The 20,411-nt window shown below is 37.3% G+C and overlaps 1 protein-coding gene across 1 annotated transcript in view; it reads right to left on the reverse strand.

Annotated features, from left to right (window-relative positions):
* LOC100263559 (protein SWEETIE) overlaps window positions 1-20,411 on the reverse strand; it is a 130,887-nt gene that overhangs the window by 93,377 nt on the left and 17,099 nt on the right. Inside the window, exons 9-12 of the mRNA XM_002279944.5 lie at window positions 10,691-10,780; window positions 10,474-10,554; window positions 5,415-5,483; window positions 201-326 (exon numbers count right to left, since the gene is read on the reverse strand). Of these exons, the coding sequence (XP_002279980.2) occupies window positions 201-326; window positions 5,415-5,483; window positions 10,474-10,554; window positions 10,691-10,780 (366 nt within the window). The remainder of the gene's footprint in view (window positions 1-200; window positions 327-5,414; window positions 5,484-10,473; window positions 10,555-10,690; window positions 10,781-20,411) is intronic.

Raw genomic sequence — 20,411 nt, forward strand, 5'->3', positions numbered from 1 at the left:
TACAATATATAATTTAACAATGAAAAATAAAAAGCCAAGTGCAATATTGAAGAAAAGTATAAAGAGAAACCTTATATAAATGGAAAACCAAAAAAAACAAAAAAATTCCAGAGAGGATAAATTAATATTAATCACTTCAGCAAGATAATTACAGTAACCCATATCACATGCCATGAGGTTACATTCTAGTCCATTTTTACCTTTTCAAATGAAACATTTTCTCTTAAGGCATTTAGTGTTGTCACCCCATAAGAAACCAAACCACCAACACAGGTGGGATCAACCTCAGCCAATGCCCGCAGTGTCAAAGCAGCCTCGATGCGTACCTAGCAATGCTTTCCAGTCAACATTGTATTACTGAACAAAACATACCAATAAAAACATGATAAGATCTAGAATAATCAGTTAAAGTGTAATTTTTATAATCTGTCATGCATAACTTGAGATTCCCATCATTAAATCTATGGATAAGACCATTCACAAAAGAATATATTAGAAAAAGAGCCAATACAATTTTCCTCCATAAAACTCAAGACATTGAACCCAAGGAATTGGGGTGTGTGTGTGTGTGTGTGTATTGTAAAGATGTTTGACCATTTTAGAGCTATTTTCTAGGAGACGAACCCTTTGAGCTATCCGAAAAAGGATCCACTCTTGAACTCGGTCTTGTTGCGGCTTTTTACCCCAGGGTAGATCTATTTGGGCTATTGACCGAGGAGCAAACATATTAGAAGCTTGGGGGACATATTTATACCTTTCCCTGCAAGGTTCACTTTTTTTTTATATAGCTAGGAGTTCATGCCCAGAAAGCATCTACTTCACTTCGGCTAAGGCATATGAGAGTAGTGAGGCTAAGTCACTATTATCTAAATTAAGAGGATAAAATATAGGAGCATTGAGTGCTCTGACTACCTTCTCAAACACTAGCATGCCATGAGTTGATGCAAGTTCTATGCATCTTTTCTTTCCTCTTAAATGTCTATTCATAGGTCTTAACTCATGGCATGGCTGCTTTCATCTCATAGTTTGACTCTTGCTTTTACCTTACCTTCTTTAGTCAAAGTAAAGGGCGTGTTCTCCTTTTTTGAAAGACAATTGTATAGTGGCGGTCTTCACGTAGCTCCATAGTGAGACTAGTCACTGGCTACAAGGCAACCGACCTTTTCTCTTTCTTATTTAGTTTGGATTACCCGAATAAAGTCAACATGGGTGGGGAAAGCTGCCGAGATTAAGAGAAAAACCGTTGGGAGAAAAGATCAAGTTAGAAAGAGAAGACGGTGTAGAAGTCTTAGTAGAACCAAAGAGAATGCATCAAAAGGAGCGTGGAGCATAGTGGAGTCACAGAGCGGTAATGAGAGCAACGAGCGTAGTTGCTTAGCTTGGCTTGCCTTTTGATAGAGATCCAAGTCCCAGGTCCAATTGCTTATTTGCTTACGAAGAAGGGAAGTCTGAATTCCAATCTTGTCTTGAAGCCATACGTAGTAAGTAGTAAACCCATAATTGATTGCTTGCAAGATTCATTCTCTACTTCACCAGACAGATAGACGAGGATCCAGGGCTAGTTTTTTTTATATTGGCTGAAGCCCTCTCTTAATAGAAAGTTAAACAATCGGCAGTTCATCCTTTAGTTTTCCATTAACAAAGTAAGGCCACAAAGAAGATGAGAGGCAAACCCACTCAATCACAAGTCTCAAAGACAAACTAGGGTAGCAATCCGGGGAAGTGAAGAGGTAGCTATTCTTGTATTGTGAGAGAGAAAGCTTTTCCTTTCATATCTGATCCCTCTTTCTAAGCACTAAACCAACACACACACAGAATTCCAGTGGTATTCATTTATTCATATTAATACAAATTAAGTTTTCGCCAATTTGTTTTCATGGTATCAAAGCCGCCTTTAATCCTAGGCATTTATCATTCACTTTTTTGTGTCTTCTCCCTTCTAAAACACTATATAATCATGTTGGGAGTTACTAAAGAAGAGATGTTCAAAAATATTTTTTAACAACCTCAACAGTTGATTCAACAATCTTTTCATGAATCCCATCACTTCGTATGACAACCTAGAAACTGAATGGGCAGAATTATTTATGGGAGTCTTAATCCGTGAAGATGTCTATGCATGGCAAAGGTAAGTTAGGATATTTCACTGTTTCCACAAAGCCACCTCAACAGGAAGATGAGATGGCATCTCAAACATGGGAAGCAGAGAACTCCATGGTTATGGTATGACTAGTCAACTCAATAGAACCCGATATTGGCCAAACAAACCTTTTCTTATCAACAGCAAAATAGAGGTCGAATGTTGTTTTTGAGACCTATTTAGACATGGGAAAGTCGGCTCAGATATTTGATATGAGCCAAAGCATGACCCAAATAGTACATCAAGGAGTCTATGGCAGGAATTAGACTAGTACTATGATGTTGAATGGGAGTTCGTCAATGATAGCGCTTGGTACAATAAGATGCTTGAAAAAGAGGGCTCTTTGAGTTCTTTGTAGACCTTAACTCAAAATTAGACAAAGCCAAGAGGAGAGTTATTAGCAAGGAATCTCTTTAAGTGTTTGCCTACATTAGGAGGAAGAGAGAAAGAGGAATGTACGATGGCAGGACAAGAAACTATGCTTTCATTTCTGCAGCACTTGAGAACGCCTTAATAGGTAACAGAAGGCTTTCAAGAAGGGAGAAGAGAGGAGTAACAAAGTTTGGTGCGACTATTGCAACAAGCCCAAGCATACCAAAGAGACATGCTAGAAGCTTTAAGGCAAGCTTGCAAATATGAAGAACATGAAGTTCCCTGACAAGAATCATCATGCTTTCCAATGCAGCAGGTGATGGATAGCAACTGATCAACTCTGGAGGACCAGACTCTCAGCCTTTCAAAAAGAACAATTAGAGTTATTGCACAAGTTTATGAACCAGTTCAAAAATAACCAATGTTTTAAAAATCGAACCGATCATTGAACCAAAAAAGTTACCAGTTCATAATACAATGGTCAGACCTATGGTTGAACCACGGTTAAACCAATGACATCATAAATATATAATTTATATATTATTAAAATTAAAATTAATTATAAAAAATTAAATATATATATATATATATGTAAATAAATTAAAAATCAATAATATTTATTTTTTATCTTTTATATTATCAAATTAAATCATGTATAAGTATAAATATAGTAATATTTTAAATTTTATTAAATGAAATATATATAGTATTTAAATGTAAATATATTAAAACTGAAATAAAATTAAATTATTTAATTTTAACTAATTTTATAATTTTAAAAAATATTATATTATTTTATGTAGTATTATAAATTTTTTAGAAAAGAATATATTTTTTTTGTTTGCCATACTTAGCATGAAAACATATGTACCTAAGTGGTTCTCTGTGACATTCCTTAAGCTCTAGGTCGTGGGCTCGAGTCCTTTGGGCGGATTTGTGGATTTTCTTTTATTGATTCATTAAACTTCAATATCATCAATCCCACATCGAATTTAAATAAGAATGAGGGGGCCCTTAAATACATAACTTCTCCATGGCATGATGTGGATTCAAGAAAGAGCCCAACAAATAGCATCATGGATTAGGCTTTTAAAAGGGGGGCATTGAACTGAAATTGGGTCTGTGTTAGTGGGCTTTCGAGTGATAAAAAAAAAAAAAAAGGCTATTGAACCGTTCAATTGTTCAAAAATCAAATGGCCCACCCAATTTACCAGTCCAACCAATGGTTCAGGCAGTTTGCAATCGGTTCGATGGCCAAACAGTCCAAAAGGAGGAACCAAACTAGAAAGGCCATCGGTCAGCGGTTGGACCTATTGGACTGGCTAGTCCGGTCCGATTTTCAAAACATTGAAAATAACTCAAATCCCACACCCTCTAATACTTTTGCCCAACAAGGTAACTTATTGATGAGCCTAAGCGTTCATTCTAGAAATAAAACTCTTTGGATTATTGATTCAAAAGCAACAAATCATATGACCAATCTTTCAAATTTATTCTCTTCATATATTCCATGTTCTAGTTGTCAAAAAGTAAGAATGGTCGATAGTTCTTTGTCCTCATTTGCAGGAAAAGGGTTTCATTCCTAATTCAAAAATTTTTAATGTTAAATTTGGTTCTTCATGTCCCTAATCTCTCTCGCAATCCTTTTTCTTTCAAATTTATTCCCTTCAAATATTCCATGTTCTAGGGAGGTGAATGGGTTGTGCGACTTTGAAGATGATGCTACTCTAGAAGGACAAACTCAAGCAGTGAATAAAACTTCTTCTCAATCAAGTGAGAATGAATCATCCTATGGTATTGTAGATTAGAGCACAATTTTCCTTATTTGCAAAAATTGTTTCCTTTATTATTAAGAAACAAAAGCACTTTGTAGATTAGGAACCTTGTTTTTGTTCTTTTATCTTCCTTTGTTCTCCTGTTGGCACCTATTGTACATATCATATGTACTTTGATATATATATATATATATATATATATATATACACATATCCAAAAAAGAAAAACACTAACATCTAGTACAACAAAACTAGACAAAAAGAGAAATGAGAACTTTAAAATGGATTATTTTCTTTTAGATCAACAATAACATATTTTTATGACAAAAGGAGCTCCAACATCAGACAGCTAAGTGCTGACAAGGATATTTAGAGCATTAATTCAGTGAAAGAGGATAAACAGATAGTGTTGCTTCCACTTGATCAAGTGACTCAAGCGCAGTTGATCATTAGACTCAAGATCAACATTAGGTCTATCCTTGGAAGGAACATAACAAGAATTCATGAGGTCAAAAAATTTCTGCCAAGAATAGTTACCAATCTAGAAAAATTATGTCAGAAAAAAAAAAATTGTAATAGTTCAAAATAACTAATTTTTTATGCCATGTATACATGTTAAGAAGATTAATTTCTAAAGTTGTTCCATATGATGAGAACTTATTTTCATGTCTTTACCATTTCAACTTAAGGCACCCTCCCTCACCTTTAGAGACACCCCTCCTGAGTGTGACCGTGCGGGTAGGTTTGTACAAAGGAATCAAGTCCATTATGAAAGGCTCCAAAGAAAATCCCTTTGCATTTTCTTGATCTTTAACACCACTAAAGAAGGAGAGTAGCATTGAATAGGCATTACTTGGAAGGAAAGTTATTCTAATATTAGAGCAATGAATTGTTTTTTGTATATTCTTATGTGGTAATTTATAATAGTATAGGTTTAGTTGGTACTTTGGAGGCTTCAAACATACTCTTTGATCAGTTCATTGTATTGTAGGAAGGATTCCTCATCCTTCTTCTGTATTTCTTTATCCATAATTTAATACGTTTTTTGTTTCTGATCAAAAGGGGAAAAAGATACTATCACAGATGTTCAAAGTTCAAAATATAGATAAACTCAACCAGGAGCTTACAAGCTGTGAAGAATGAGACATTGCTGCAACAACTGTATTATCAAGAACTTCCTTGAATTCCAGTGGGACCTGAAAATGAATAAATCAAACAATATTAAAAGGAGAACCTTAAGTTGATATAAATTCCATAATATCACAAAATGGTTTGTCCTACACAGTAAAAGGAACAAAAATTGGTATCCGATCAAACAAAACCAAAAAAAAAAAAAAAAAAAATGCCACCACTACAATAACTTTTTTTTTTTTTATCAAAAACGAAGAAGATTATATTAATAAAAGAACAAATACAGGAGAGAAAAAAGAGACAAAAGAAAGAGAAAAAAACCAAGGGAAGGATGAGAGGTCCTTCCTACACAAATGCCAAGGAAAAACACCCAACAATAGAACTCTAAAAACAAAAGAAACCCCATCAATCTTCAAACTCTTGAAACGCAAACTCCAATCCAATTGAGTTGTAGAATGCTTAGAGGAACTCCTCTAAAAGCTTCAGTACAAGAAGCCCATAGAGAAGAATAAAACTGGATCAAATCCCAAACCATCTCTTCCGTTCTCCCTTTATCCTCAAAGATCCTATTGTTCCTTTCTTGCCACACCATCCAAATCAAAGTAAGGCAAGCAATTTGCCAAAGTGTCTTGCCTCTTAATGAGTTCCCCAAGCCTTTAAAAGAAATAACCAACATGTCCTCAAGGCTCCTTGGAGGGACCCAAATCACACCTACTAGATTGAACAACCTGTGCCAAATTCCAATAGTAACGGGACAATGAAGAAAAAGGTGGTCAATCGACTCTCCATTTCCTTTGCAAAGAATGCACCATTGAGGACAGAGGGCTTTGTAGGGTCTTCTCAATTGCAACTTGTCATTAGTGTTTACCTTCCCATGTGCTACTAACCAAGCGAGGGCCTTAACCTTTGAAGGGACTTTTGAGCTCCATAAAAACTTGGCCGGAAGGAACATTAAAGGATTTGAAACTTTTGACAAGGCATAGAAAAAAGATTTCACTGAAAACGAGCCTGACGAAGACAAAAACCACGCTCTTAAGTCTGATGAAGAAGGGGAAAGAAGCACAGAATTAAGGGAGGACATTAATCTCTGAAGGAGATCAATTTCTAAATCCGTTAGATTGCGGCGAAAGTTAAAATTCCAAGACAATGGTAAGGAATTGCCAAGAACATTTGAGACAGTGAGGTTTTTCACAGAAATAACTCTGTAAAGATCAGCAAATTGAGAACACAAATTTTGGTTTCCCCACCAAAAATCTTCCCAAAACCGAATTCTCTCCCCATTGCCCACCATTAGGCGGACAAAAGGGGAGAACTCCTAGAAAACTTGAGCAATAGCCTTCCAAGGACATCTGTGAGACCATCTAACCACCATGTTGGCGTCCCATCCATTAGGATGTGTCCCATATATACTCGCAATAACCTTATGCCAAAGACCGCTCCTTTCTCTAGGGAACCTCCAAAGCCATTTCCCTAAGAGGGCACTATTTCTCATAGAAGTCTTCCCAAAGCCCAAACCTCCCATCTCCCTTGGTCTACTAACAACCTCCCGTCTGATTAGGTGATCTTTCTTCCCTTCCCTGGCCCCAGACCAAAGAAAATCCCTTTGCATCTTCTCAATCTTTGAAGCTGTAGATACAAGGATTTTAAATAGGGAGAGGAAGTAGCTAGAGATGTGAGACAAACAAGACTGAATTAAAGTAATTCTCCCTCCCAAAGACAAATAGGCCTTTTTCCACCCATCCAGCCTCCTCGAAATTCTCTCAACCACTGGATCCCAAAAGCCTATTGTCTTTGAGTTCCCTCCCAAAGGAAGGCCTAAATAAGACAAAGGCCACTCTGACACTCTGCACTCCAAAACCAAAGCCAAACTAGACAACACCTCCTGCCTAGTGTTAATACCTGAAATGGTGCTTTTTTCTAAGTTGATTGTTAAACCAAATACTTGCCCAAAAACCAAAAGGATAATCTTAAGGTTTTGAAGAAGGTCCAAAGAGGCTTTAGAGAAAAATATGGTATCATCAGCAAACTGTAACAAGGACACTCTAGTCCTATCCCTCCCCACAAGGAAACCCTCAGTTATCCCAGTTTCCTCAGCTCTAATCATCAACCTACTTAGAACATCTGCTACTAGAGTAAAAAGGAAAGGAGAAAGAGGATCTCCCTGTCTCAAACCTCTAGAGGCCTTAACCCAACCCTTTGCATTCCCATTAACTAGGATAGCAAAACTAGAAGAAGATAAACAGCCCCTCATCCAATATCTCCATTTCTAGCTGAACCCCTTCCTTTGAAGCACATGATCTAAAAAGCCCCAATCCACATGATCATAGGCCTTCTCAAAATCAATTTTGAAGACTACCCCTTCCTCTCCTAACCTTCTTTTCTCATCCACCACTTCATTGGCTATCAATACAGCATCCAATATTTGTCTCCCTTCCACAAAAGCTCCTTGAGAGCCAAAGATTGTTTCATGTAGAACTTTGCGTAAACGCCCTGATAAGACCTTAGCAATTATCTTATATAAACTTGTAACCAAACTAATAGGTCTATAATCTGAGATTTTAAAAGTTTGGCTTTTCTTAGGCACCATAGCAATGAATGTCACATTTGTGCTTTGATTTATTACCCCTTTAGTGTGGAACTCAAAAAAAATCCTCATAAGATCATTTTTTATCACATCCCAACACTCTTGATAAACTGCTATAGTAAAGCCATCAGGGCCAGGGGTCTTTTCCTTATTCAATTGGAAAACTGCCATTCGAACCTCCTCTTCAGAAAACGGTCTATCCAACCAAATTGCACTCTCTTTAGAAATAGGGGCCCAATCAATCCCTTCAATCTTCCAAGAATCACCTTCGGGTTTGGAATAGAGATTCCCAAAGAAATTTACAATCTCCTCAGAAATAATCTCAATGTTATTTAAAGTCTCCCCCCTCTCAGTGTATCAGTTAGATTCCAGAAAATAAGTTTTCCTTCATTTCAACAAAACAAATGCAATGAATCATGTAACTTCTTACCACAGAGTTAACATGGGAAACTGGCTATATTTTTAATTCACACTACTCTCATCTGGGCTACCGTAGGATCACTAAAATATCAAGATCTTAAGAGCTTTATAAGAGAAGAAGCAAGCTTATATAAATAAGGAATCTGGCACCCACCCTTCAGAATCCCAAAAGTACACATGTCAAATGGATGCAACATGAGCAGGCATAGGATCTGAATTGGTAGCTACATAATCAAAGTTTTCTAATTTCCACAACATTTGTAATAGATAATTATGTAAGACATTTTAAGATATATAGAGTAACCTCTTTGCTTCAAGCAAACTTAGGAGGTTAGGACAAACCAAGGCAACAATCCCTTTTTTTTTTCTGTTGGCAATTTTCATAATGACATTCAATGATCATTCTTTGGTACATTTTAAGATGTTCCAGAGCCTCCCTGGAACTTCAAGTCAACCTAGCAAAAATAAGGTTGATATAGAGGGGTCCATCCCTCTTAACTTAGAGAACATTGGCTCCAACACCACCCGGACTTTGAGGACACTACTAAGACGTTGTGAAATGAGTAGGAAGGTTACAAATTTATGCAAAAATTTAGGGTGAACAAAACTAATTTTAAAGTGTGGAACTAGACTACCTTTGCTGATTGGGAGACAGGAAAATAGGTGCTTAAGGAGATCTTGGCGATATGAATGCACTTGACAGTTTTCACCACATAAAGGAGAGGTTTAGGCTCATTAGAAACTTCAGAAAAGCAGGTTAATCTACCTCTGTTGAGTGGAGGACAGGAAAATAGGTGCTTAAGGAGATCTAGGCAATATAAAGGAGAGGCTTAGGTTCATTACAAACTACAGAAAAGCAGGGTGATAAATTTGAGAAAGATAGTCAGAGAAAAATTGTTGAAGTTAGAGAGAAAATGGAGAGAAAATAATTCCTTTCTTACTCTTTTCTAAGGTATTGGTACAAAGCTATGCATTGAAAACAAGTTCTGAGTCTTCTGACTTTAGAATCTAAACAAGGAAACAAAGAATCTAACAAGGAAACAAATTAATCCTAGCAAGATTTCGGGATCTATGTAATATTTGTACAACCACACAGAAACTATGGAAAATATATTATATGGTCAATGACTCGATCCCAAATCTTCAAACAAAAATCCATATTGAAGTGAACTAAGAATGGGGTTTGCAGCTCAAACCTTTCCATGGGATGGCCAATGGTTAAAGGAAAAAAAAAACTAATCAAGTCTATCCAAGGTGAAAATGGCTTTCTAAGGAGGCCGAGACCTCATCTCGAGGGATATTTTTGAGATTTGCTGATCTTCTTTATATGGTAGGAGCCCCAGAGCAAGACGATTATGGGGTTGATTAATCCCTCATATCTCAGAAAGAGCAAAATGGCTAGAGCAGCCCCTCCTCACATTCCCATTTTTTCTCATACAAGTACTTCTATTTCTAATAAAATTATTTTATTTGCCTTTTAAAAAAACAAAAATAAAAAACATTATCATCTTTAATGCCCTTGCAGCCTGGCTCAAGTGGCAAGACATTGAGGTGGCATGTGGGAGATTCCAAGATCGAGTCCCAGAAAAGCCAAAAAAAAGGTCGTTGCCTATCAAAAGACAACATTATCATCTTTAAAAAGAAAGTGACAACATTATGTTTAATCATTCTCTATATTTGTATAATTATTTTTTAAAGCAGCTCTCGGAAAACAAGTGAAAACAACTAAAAGATGTTTGAAAATACCTCATTTCCTACTTTTAAGAACAAAAAATAGTTTTCTATTTGCTGGTAGTCAAATGTGTTCTCAGAAATAGTTACCAAACAGGGCCATTATTTTTGGCTGCCCTCTAAACCTATATGATTATTGAAGAAAAAGTTTGTGCTATTTAACACATGCCATGCTTGGTACTCCAATGTAGACTTGTAAATTACTTTGGTAATAGAGGATATACAAATAATATTATCTAGTGGACAAGGTTATAACATAAAAAATATACGTAAAAATGGACCAGAAAACAATATAAAACCATGCTATAGTAACACCTCACCTCTCCCAGTGTTTTCAGAGTATATGACAAAGTACGCAAAGCAGCAACTGCCATGAAAGGACTAAGATCAGGAGATTGAAGCTGCAACACATCAGAAAATGTTTATCATATTAGAGTAAAAACTACATAGAAGAGTAGGCAACCATGAGAAGGTTGAAGACAAGGCAAAATCGATATTGTAAAAAAAATTAAGATAAACTCAGCCAGCTTAGCAGACCTGCTTCCCAAGAAGAACTAAAAAACTCCTTTGAGTGGGTTCTGTCATCTGATCCGTCACACCAACTCGAAGAATATAGAGAACACACGCCTTCATAATCAAGAGATACATTAGTTAATAATTTTATTTTGTAGCATGGAACACAAGTGAGTTGCTTGACCATGTAGTGGCAAGAAAAAAGAAAAATGTTCAGGTAGCTACACATAAAATGCACCATTCCAATCTTAGATACATGATGAGAACTTAAACCAAATTTCTTTGTGAAAGATTTCAAACCTGTAGTCTTTAGCAAGCCAAGAGACAAAATAGAAGAACAAGTTAGGGATATTCTAATTGAAGATACATGTGATTTTAGACCAATTTTCAAATTTGGGAAAGATTCCAACTCATAAACCTTCAATTTTAAATGTCATAGCTAATTTCTACAAAATAAATAGAGAAAATTTTGGGATAAACCAAATGTTGTAGGTTCCACTCAAGATGATCTCTCAAGGAATGTTGAGAACTCATTCATTTGGAAGCCTAGATCAACTAATCAGGAGATAGAATGATTGGCTAGGAGGTGAGCTTCTTCCTCTGTAGAGTTTTTTTAGGGCCTTCCTTTCCTCATAACATAATCAAAGGTTGGATTGTTCAATCCATTGTGAAAGATATAGCACAGCTTTGTTTTTTTCTCCTTTTTTCTTTTTTTGGATTAGAAATGGAATCAGGGTGATCAATAGAGAATAGTTATATACAAGGATGAGGGATCCTTCCATCACATAACAAACCAGATAGAGAGGGACGAGGAGAGATAGTAAAGAGGAAAGAATTAGCCTAAAATCTTTATACAGTTCATAACCTAAGAGGGTCAAGTGGGAAGATGAACACAATTAAGGTCTGATCAGTGCATAAGCTTTTTTGTTTGTCACTCAAACTCTAAGAGAAAGAGCATTCCAAAACTCTAGAGAGGTCCATTGTCCTCCAAAGTGATGAGCACATCTACATGGCCATGTCTTGCAACAGGCAAATCTCTCATTCTTCCTTTTTTTTATCAGAAATAAAAGATATATTGATGATAATAAAAATTCAAGAAAAGGATGAGACATCCTCTCTACAAACTACAAAACCTGATCACAGTAATAAGACTAGACACCTCCACTATACAAGGAGAACTACACACTCAAGCATATACAAAATATCACTAAATCAATTCCTCTCAATTTATCCACCCGTTTTGAATTACAAACCAAAAGCCAACTGAGTTGAATAACATTGAGTGAACTCCTCTAAAAGTGACAATACAAAAGGCCCAGAGGAAGGAATATAAGTGAAGTAGATCTCACAACATCCCTTCCATTCTCTACTTTTCCTCAAAAAATCTTAACATTTCTCTCTTACCACACAATCCAAAATACAATGAGGCAAACAATTTTCCAAAGAGTCTTACCGCTGATGGAAGTCCCTAGCCCCCTAAATAAGATAATCATCATATTACAATACTCTTGGACAGGACTCAATCCATCTTAGCTAGACTGAAGAGCTCATGTCAAAGCCCTAATGTCAATGGTCAATGTAGAAAAGATGATCAATCGATTCTCCACTTCCCTTACATAAAATGCACCAATGAGGACTAAGAGATTTGTATAGTCTTCTCAAGTGTAGCATGTAATTGGTGTTTACCTTCATGTGCACCACTAACCAAGCAAAGGTCTTGACCTTTGAAAGGGCTTTTGATTTCAAAACAAATTTGGTTGGAAGGAAAGGATTGGATTTGAGATAATGAGATCTTTAACTACGATAACCCTATAAAGACCTGAAAATTGTGAACACAAAGGTTGACCACCCCATCACAAATCTTCCTAGAATCAAATTCTCTTCCCGTTACTAGAAAGCAAGTCTATGGGGAAAAATCCTAAAGAACTTGTGCAATAGCCTTCCAAGGACACCAAAATGTTAGTGTCTCAAGCAAAAGATGTGTCCCATAAATGCTCAAAAAAACATGATGCCATAAACCACAACTTTTCCTACGAAACCTCCAAAGCCACTTCCTTAAAAAAGCACGATTTCTCAAGGAAGTCTTCCCAATCCCTAGACCTCCAAACTCTTTCGACCTACACACTATATTCCAACGGATAAAATGATCTTTTTTACCTTCCCCATTCCCTAGCCAAAGGAAGTCCCTTTGTATTTTCACAATCTTTAAGGCTACTGATGTTGGGATCTTGAAAAGAGAGGAAACAGCTAGGAATGCAAGGCAAACATGATTGAATTAAGGTTATCCTCCCCTCAAAGACAAAAAATTATTTTTCCACCTATCCAACCTCCTCAAGGTTCTATCAACTACTGGATCCCAAAATCCTATTGTCTTTGGATTCTGTCCCAAAGGAAGACCCAAATAAGATAGCGATCACTCTAAAACTCTAGAATCAAGAGTTGAAGCCAACATGGATATCAACTCCTAGCTTATATTAATACAGAAAAGAATAATCTTCTCTATATTGATTTTCAACCTTAATATTTGCCCAAAAACCAAAAGGATTACCTCAAGGTTTTGCATATTTTCCAAAGAGACTTTAGAAAAGAAAATGGTGTCATCTAATATCGTAAAAGAGACACTCTAGTCCTATCCCTACCCACTATGAAACCCTCTAATAAACCACTTTCCTCCAATTTGATCATCCTCCCACTTAGGACATCCGCTACAAAGGTAAAAAGGAAAGCCGAAAAAGGGTCTTCTTGTTTACCTTTGGCATTTCCATGAACTAGGACTACAAAACTTGTTGAAGACAAACAACCTCTCATCCAAGATCTCCATTTTGTGTTGAAACCTTTCCTTTGTAGCACATGGTCCAAAAAATTCAAAACCAAATGGTCGTAAACCTTTTCAACCACACCCCTTGAATTAACTGCACCCCATTCTAGACATCTACCCATACCGAGGTTGCACACTATCCCAACCTTCATCTCCTTCATCTTTGTTTCCTAAAGACACTAAATCCGCCCTTTGGGACTTAATCAAGGCTTTAATAATCTTCCTTTTTTCCTTATCATTTGCCCCTCGCACATTCCACGATAGAATTCGAATATTCATTTGGATCCTGAAACATTGCCTCCGCAGTTCCCTTCTGCTCCACAGTAATTGATTAAGCATTCAAGTTTTCTCAGCTCCTTCTCAGACCTAGAAAGATTGGTTGGGCCATTGGTGAGGGCGGGCTGGTTGTATTCCTTTTATTTTGTATCTTGGTGTTTTTGTGGTGGAGACTGGTAGTAGCTGTATACTTTTTGTATACCTTGGGCTGCTTTTTTGGCAACCCTTTCTAATATATCTTCCTTTTTATCTATAAAAAATAAAATAAAATAAAATCAATTTTGAAGACTACCCCTTCCTCCCCCAACCTCCTTTTCACATCAACCATTTCATTAGCTATCAAAACAACATCTGAATTTGTCTCCCCTCAATTGAGATATATAGATTGTTTCTTGGAAAGCTCTACGTAAGTGCCCTAATAAGACCTTAACTATAATCTTGTATAAACTTGTTACCAAGCTAATAGGTATGAAATTTGAGATTTTGATGGTTTGACTATTTTTTGGTACAAGAGCAATGAAAGTGGCATTGGCACTTTGATTTATTATCCCATTCCTATGGAACTCTAAAAACACCCTCATAAGACCCTCTTTGATCACATCCCAATACATTTGATACAATGCAATAGTAAAACCATCAGGGTTAGGGGCCTTTCCCTTTGATCAATTTGAAACAACGCATAGCTCCTCTAGAGAAGGTACAGTCTAGCCAAGCAACACTCTCTCTAGAAATGGGGGATCAATCTAAACCTTCAATCCTCTAAGAAGCACTTGAGGGTTTAGAGTAGAACTTTCCAAAAAAAATCACTATCACCTCTAAAATGTGTTCAAGGTTGCTTAGAATTATCTCCTCTTCAGACACCAAGGACTTTATGAATTTCCTATTTCACCTTCCATTAGCCACTCTATGGAATACCTATACCAAGATGAAGAATTTCTAAATTCCTTTATTGATTTTTTCAGTACACACCATACACATATATATACACAAATGACTGAATAAGAAAATATCAATCTAGCTTGATTCTCTCCTAAAATTAGGAAACTGAATCCTAAGGAAATATCCTAAATGATCTCTCCTTTTTTATTCCTCAAATACTTTCCTAAATTAAAATCCTAACTTTGAATGCTAAATTTCAACACTCCCCCTCAAGCTGGAGAATATATATCATATAATCCCAACTTGCAAGTTAAGTCTTCGAAGTTAGGCCTAGGTAAAGCTTTGGTGAAGATGACTGCGGTTTGGTGCTTGGTAGGAACGTAGTTCAATTTAACCGTCTCACTAGTCACCTTCTCTGTGATGAAGTGTTTGTCAATCTCAACGTGCTAGGTCCTGTCATGATGCACAGGGTTCTTTGCTATGCTTATAGCTGCCTGATTATCACACATCATCAGAATCGGAGATGAACTCGTTTGTCCCAGTTCACTAAGAACCCTTTTTATCCAAATCCCTTCACAGATTCCCTGTGCTAGAGCTCTGTACTCAGCTTTTGCACTACTTCTGGCTACAACTGATTGCTTCTTACTCCTCCAGGTAACAAGATTTCCCCAGACAAAAGAACAGTATCCAGAAGTGGACCGCCTGTCAATGATGTTTCCCGCCCAATCCGCATCTGAGTATACTTCAATGTCACGATTCTCTGTCTTTCTGAAGAATAGACCTTTCCCTGGTGTCATTTTTAAATATCTAAGAATCCTGTAGACTGCTTCCATGTGTTCCTCAATGGGGCTGTGCATGAATTGACTTACAGTACTCACTACAAAGTCAATATCTGGCCGAGTGTGTGAGAGATAAATCAAGCGCCCGACGAGTCGCTGATATCTCCCCTTGTCTACCGGTGTACTCTCTTTCTCGATACCAAGTTTCTTCTGACTATCCATAAGAGTATCAATTGGTTTGCATCCAAGCATACCGGTCTCCTTAAGAAGATCGAGTATGTATTTTCTTTGAGAAACTACAATTCCCTTCCTTGATCTAGCCACTTCCATACCAAGGAAATATTTCAAATTTCCAAGGTCTTTAACTTCAAACTCTTCTGACAAATACTTCTTCAAATTCTGTAATTCCTCCATATCATTCCCAGATAGAATAATATCATCGACATAGACTATCAATATGGCCATTTTCCTCGCATGAGACTTCTTGACAAATAGAGTATGATCAGCCTGACCTTGTTTGTAGCCCAGCTTCAAGACTGCCTTTGTGAATCTATCAAACCAGGCTCGGGGAGATTATTTAAGGCCGTACAAGGATTTTTGAAGTTTGCAAACCTGATTCTTTGCCATACTTCCTTCGAAACCAAGTGGTATTTCCATGTAGACTTCTTCTTCTAGGTCACCATTTAGAAACGCATTTTTTATGTCCAGTTGTTGCAAGCACCAATCTTGATTGACAGCCAATGAGAGAAGAATCCCGATAGTGTTCAGTTTTTCAATAGGAGCAAAAGTCTCCTGCTAGTCTATCCCATAGGATTGTGTAAACCCTCTAGCTACCAAACGAGCCTTGAATCTCTCGACTGATCCATCTGCTTTGTATTTTATGGTGAAAATCCACTTGCACCCCACAGGCCTCTTCCCAACCGGCAAATCTGTGATAGTCCATGTCTCATTCTTCTCAAGTGCATCAATCTCATCTTGTACTGCCTTCTTCCATTCTGAAATTTTGAATGTCTCTTGTATTGTGTTGGGAACCTGAGTATCATCAAGAAAAGTAGCAAATGCTCTGTAAGATGGTGATAGCCCTTCATACGTAACATAATTCCCAATTGGATGATCTGTACATCTCCTAACACCCTTCCTCAATGCAATCGGCAGAGTAGAATCATCAATGTTGGGAATTAACACCTCTCCAGCCCTATCCTCACCTATGTTCTCTTCAGGTAGACTTGAAATGGAGTCAATATATTGGTCACATGTTGGCTGTGATCCGTGCTCTAATTCCTGTCTTTTCCTCCTCCTGATGTAAACTTGTAAGTTCTCATTAGCAAGTTGTGGGGCTATAGGTTGAATAGGCATGGGAGACTGGATGGTCACGGGAGAAGGAACATTTGTGGGCTGGGCTGGCTGGACTGATGACGGCATGGGTGTGGACAACTCAGTGGGCGCGGATTGGGAAGGATTTGGTGACTCTGAGTGAGAAAAAGGTACAGCCTCAAGAAAAGACTCCCAAACTTGATGTTCATTCATGCTCTCTCCCTGAACATGAGATTTGGGATAGAAGAAGACATGTTCAAAGAAAGAGACGTCCATGGTGGTGTAAAATCTTTTGTTGGTTGGAGAATAGCATTTGTACCCTTTTTGGGTTGGAGAATACCCTAGGAAAATGCACTTATTGGCTCAAGGAGCAAATTTGCTACAATTTTGAGGATACACATGAACGAATGTTGTGCAACCAAATACTTTGAGTGGTAAATCAGAAGAGGCTGCACAGGTGTGAGGGAATTTTTTTAAGAGAAAACATTCGAAGGTTTGTATGGGATTTGAGGATATACTGTTCGAGTATGCTTTGCAAACTGACAAATTTCACAGTGATAAGATGCTGGATTTTTATTGATAAATAATTTGGGAAACAATTTTGCAAGGTAAACAAAGCTAGGATGACCAAGGCGATAGTGTAACATTATAATCTCACTATCTTTATTGACCTTAGAATTTGACACAGAATTGAAAGACTCTAACATACTCTGAGACTGTACGCAACTTGCTTGAGAGACTTGGTTTGAGAATTGGCCACATGGGAGGAGGTAGAGCCCGGAACACAGTTCAGCACTGCCAATCATCTTCCCCGATTTCAAGTCCTGAAAAACACACGAGTTTGGATAAAATTTAGTAACACATTGGAGATCACGGGCCAATTTGCTAATAGACAAAAGATTACAATCCAAGTTTGGAACATGGAGAACAGAGTCAAGATACAAGTCTTTAGTAAGTTTTATGGAACCTGTCCCGACAATTTTTGACTGTGAACCATCAGCAATATGGACGGATGAATGACCATTACTTGGCTTGTAATTTTGAAGAATGGCAACATCTCCTATCATGTGATCAGAAGCACCTGTGTCCACTATCCACGGCTTCATTCCTCCTCGATTAGCAGTGAAGGCTATCCCGGTAGTACTGCCACTGCCAACTTGACTTAATAGTTTTTGTAGCATCTCCATCTGCTCTTTGTTGAATGGACTCGGCTCGGGAACAGATGTGCTCTCAGAGTTGGCAGCCACGTGTGCTCTGCCATCTCTGTCAAACCGTGGCTTTGGTTTCCAAGCAGCCGGTTTGCCATGAAGCTTCCAGCAAGCCTCCTTATAATGGCCTAGTTTCTTACAATAATCACACCAAGGCCTATCCCGTTTCTGACGATCTCCACCACTACTATTAAATGACCGACCAGCAAGGGCAGAGGCATCCAATGTTGGGGCAGGTTGCTCTTTGGATCCCATCATCAGAGAGAAAACCAGAGATACCGGCCTAATGGAAAAGAAAAACAACCGTGGCACCACCGGAAAGGTAGAAGAACACTTCCCAAGGCACTTGCAAGGATTGGGGTTGAGAAAAAATAGCCGGAGGACGCCGGAAAAACTGTTCGGAGGGCCCGCGGAGGCAAAAGAACCCCAAAAGAGGCACGTGTAGGGCTCGGATGGCAGAAACAGGTATGAAGGGTGGCTAGTTAGCGTCAGGCGAGGCTGGAAGAGGAAGCGCGTCACCGGAAAGTGGCTCACGCGCCCTCACGCGCCGGCGCGTGAGATGCAGTCACCGGCCGGAAAAACGCACGTGGCTGGCGTGTGGGTGGTTTTCTGGCTCCGGTGCTTTGGGAAAAATTGGAGATCTCCTCCAGGCGCTCCTTGCGGTGTGGGAAAAAGACGTCGCCGGAAAGTTCGCCGGAAAAGTCGCCGGTGGTGAATGTTTTCTGACAACGATTCGACCGACCGGAAAGTCGTTTCCCGGAATTGATGACACGGGGAAACTGGAAAGAATTAGGTTTTCTCCCTTGGCTCTGAGAACAGGGACTGATGGCCGGAATGAGAGATGGCCAGAGAGAGAGATGGTTGGATTGAGAGATGGCCAGAGAGACTTGGCCGGAATGAATGATGGCCTGAATAAGAGGCAGCCAGAAGGGATTAAGGTTTCAAAAAACTGACTCTGATACCATGAAGAATTTCTGAATTCCTTTATTGATTTTTTCGGTACACACCATACACATATATATACACAAATGACTGAATAAGAAAATATCAATCTAGCTTGATTCTCTCCTAAAATTAGGAAATTGAATCCTAAGGAAATATCCTAAATGATCTCTCCTTTTTTATTCCTAAAATACTTTCCTAAATTAAAATCCTAACTTTGAATGCCAAATTTCAACACAAGAAATTGTACTCTCTCCTATAAAAAGAAAAATAAAAAAGGTTCTCAACATTAATTAAAATTCCAGCAACCTGTGTACAAGAATCCTTGTATTAAAATTTCAACTTCCATGGTGACTTCTTATTCAGCAAATTAGTTTTGAACATAACCTTTTTCCTCTCATAAAAGACAGGTGCATGGGATACAAAATAATATCTTTGTCTTGTAATTTCTATGAAAAGATAATATCTTTCTTTCAAAAACCAAGAAATATATTAAAAATAAAAATAGAAGTATAAAGAGTACATAAAGAAAACAGAAAAGCAAATCAAGCAGCAACATATCAATGCCTAATTCCCAACTAAAGCAAAAAATAAATAAATAAATAATAAATTTGCAAGATATATAGGCTCTATTTCGGAAGTGTTCTCAAAAACAGTTCAAAAAACTAGTTTGTGAAAACTCTTCTCCGATATTTTGTAGAACAAAAGTATGTTTGAAAACTCGAAATTTTCTTAACCTATTTTCTATGTTTTAAAATATTCTTTAAAAATAAATTTTATCTGTAGTGTTTATTTCAACCATTCTCCATGATTATATAATTATTTTTTAAAACAATCCTCGAAAAAAAAATAAAAACAATTTAAAACAACTAAAATATGTCCTTAAAAAACACCATGTTTTATGCTTTTAAGAACAAAGAATCGTTTTCTGCTTTCTAATTTTTTTTTTTTTTTTTTACCAAAAATAAAAAATGTATTAATTAATGATAAGAAAATATAAGAAGGATGAGAAATTCTCCCCATGAAATACAAACCTAATCAAAACACACAAGAAAACCTTCACTTTACAAGGAGATTTATATAAAAAGAATAAACAGATCATACAAAAATACAACTCCAAAAGCTCAACTCAACTCCTCACCAAGTAAGCCCAACCCTAAGGTGTACATACTGAGAGCCAACTAAACGAAATGGCACTCAAGGGGTAAGGTTTGAAAACATCAATACAGAAAACTAAGCCCACCCCAATTTTCTGCTTTTAAATTGTCAAACATATTTTTCTGCCTTTTTATTTTGGAAAACAAAAAACTATTTTTGAAAACAGTTACTAAATAGAGTCAATAGTTTTTTTTTATAAACAATAAGAGCATGTATTCAGAAGTGTCAACAAGAGGAAGGCACACCCTATGTATACAGCCGGTATACACAGAACATCACAATACAAGCACAAAAAAAAATATACAACGTTAGTCTACAAAAACAAGCCAAGTTATCCACAAGGAAGAGCATCTAAGAAATTCAAAATAGAG

This window comes from Vitis vinifera, chromosome 14 (genome assembly GCF_030704535.1).
Source record: "Vitis vinifera cultivar Pinot Noir 40024 chromosome 14, ASM3070453v1".
NCBI lineage: Eukaryota > Viridiplantae > Streptophyta > Magnoliopsida > Vitales > Vitaceae > Vitis > Vitis vinifera.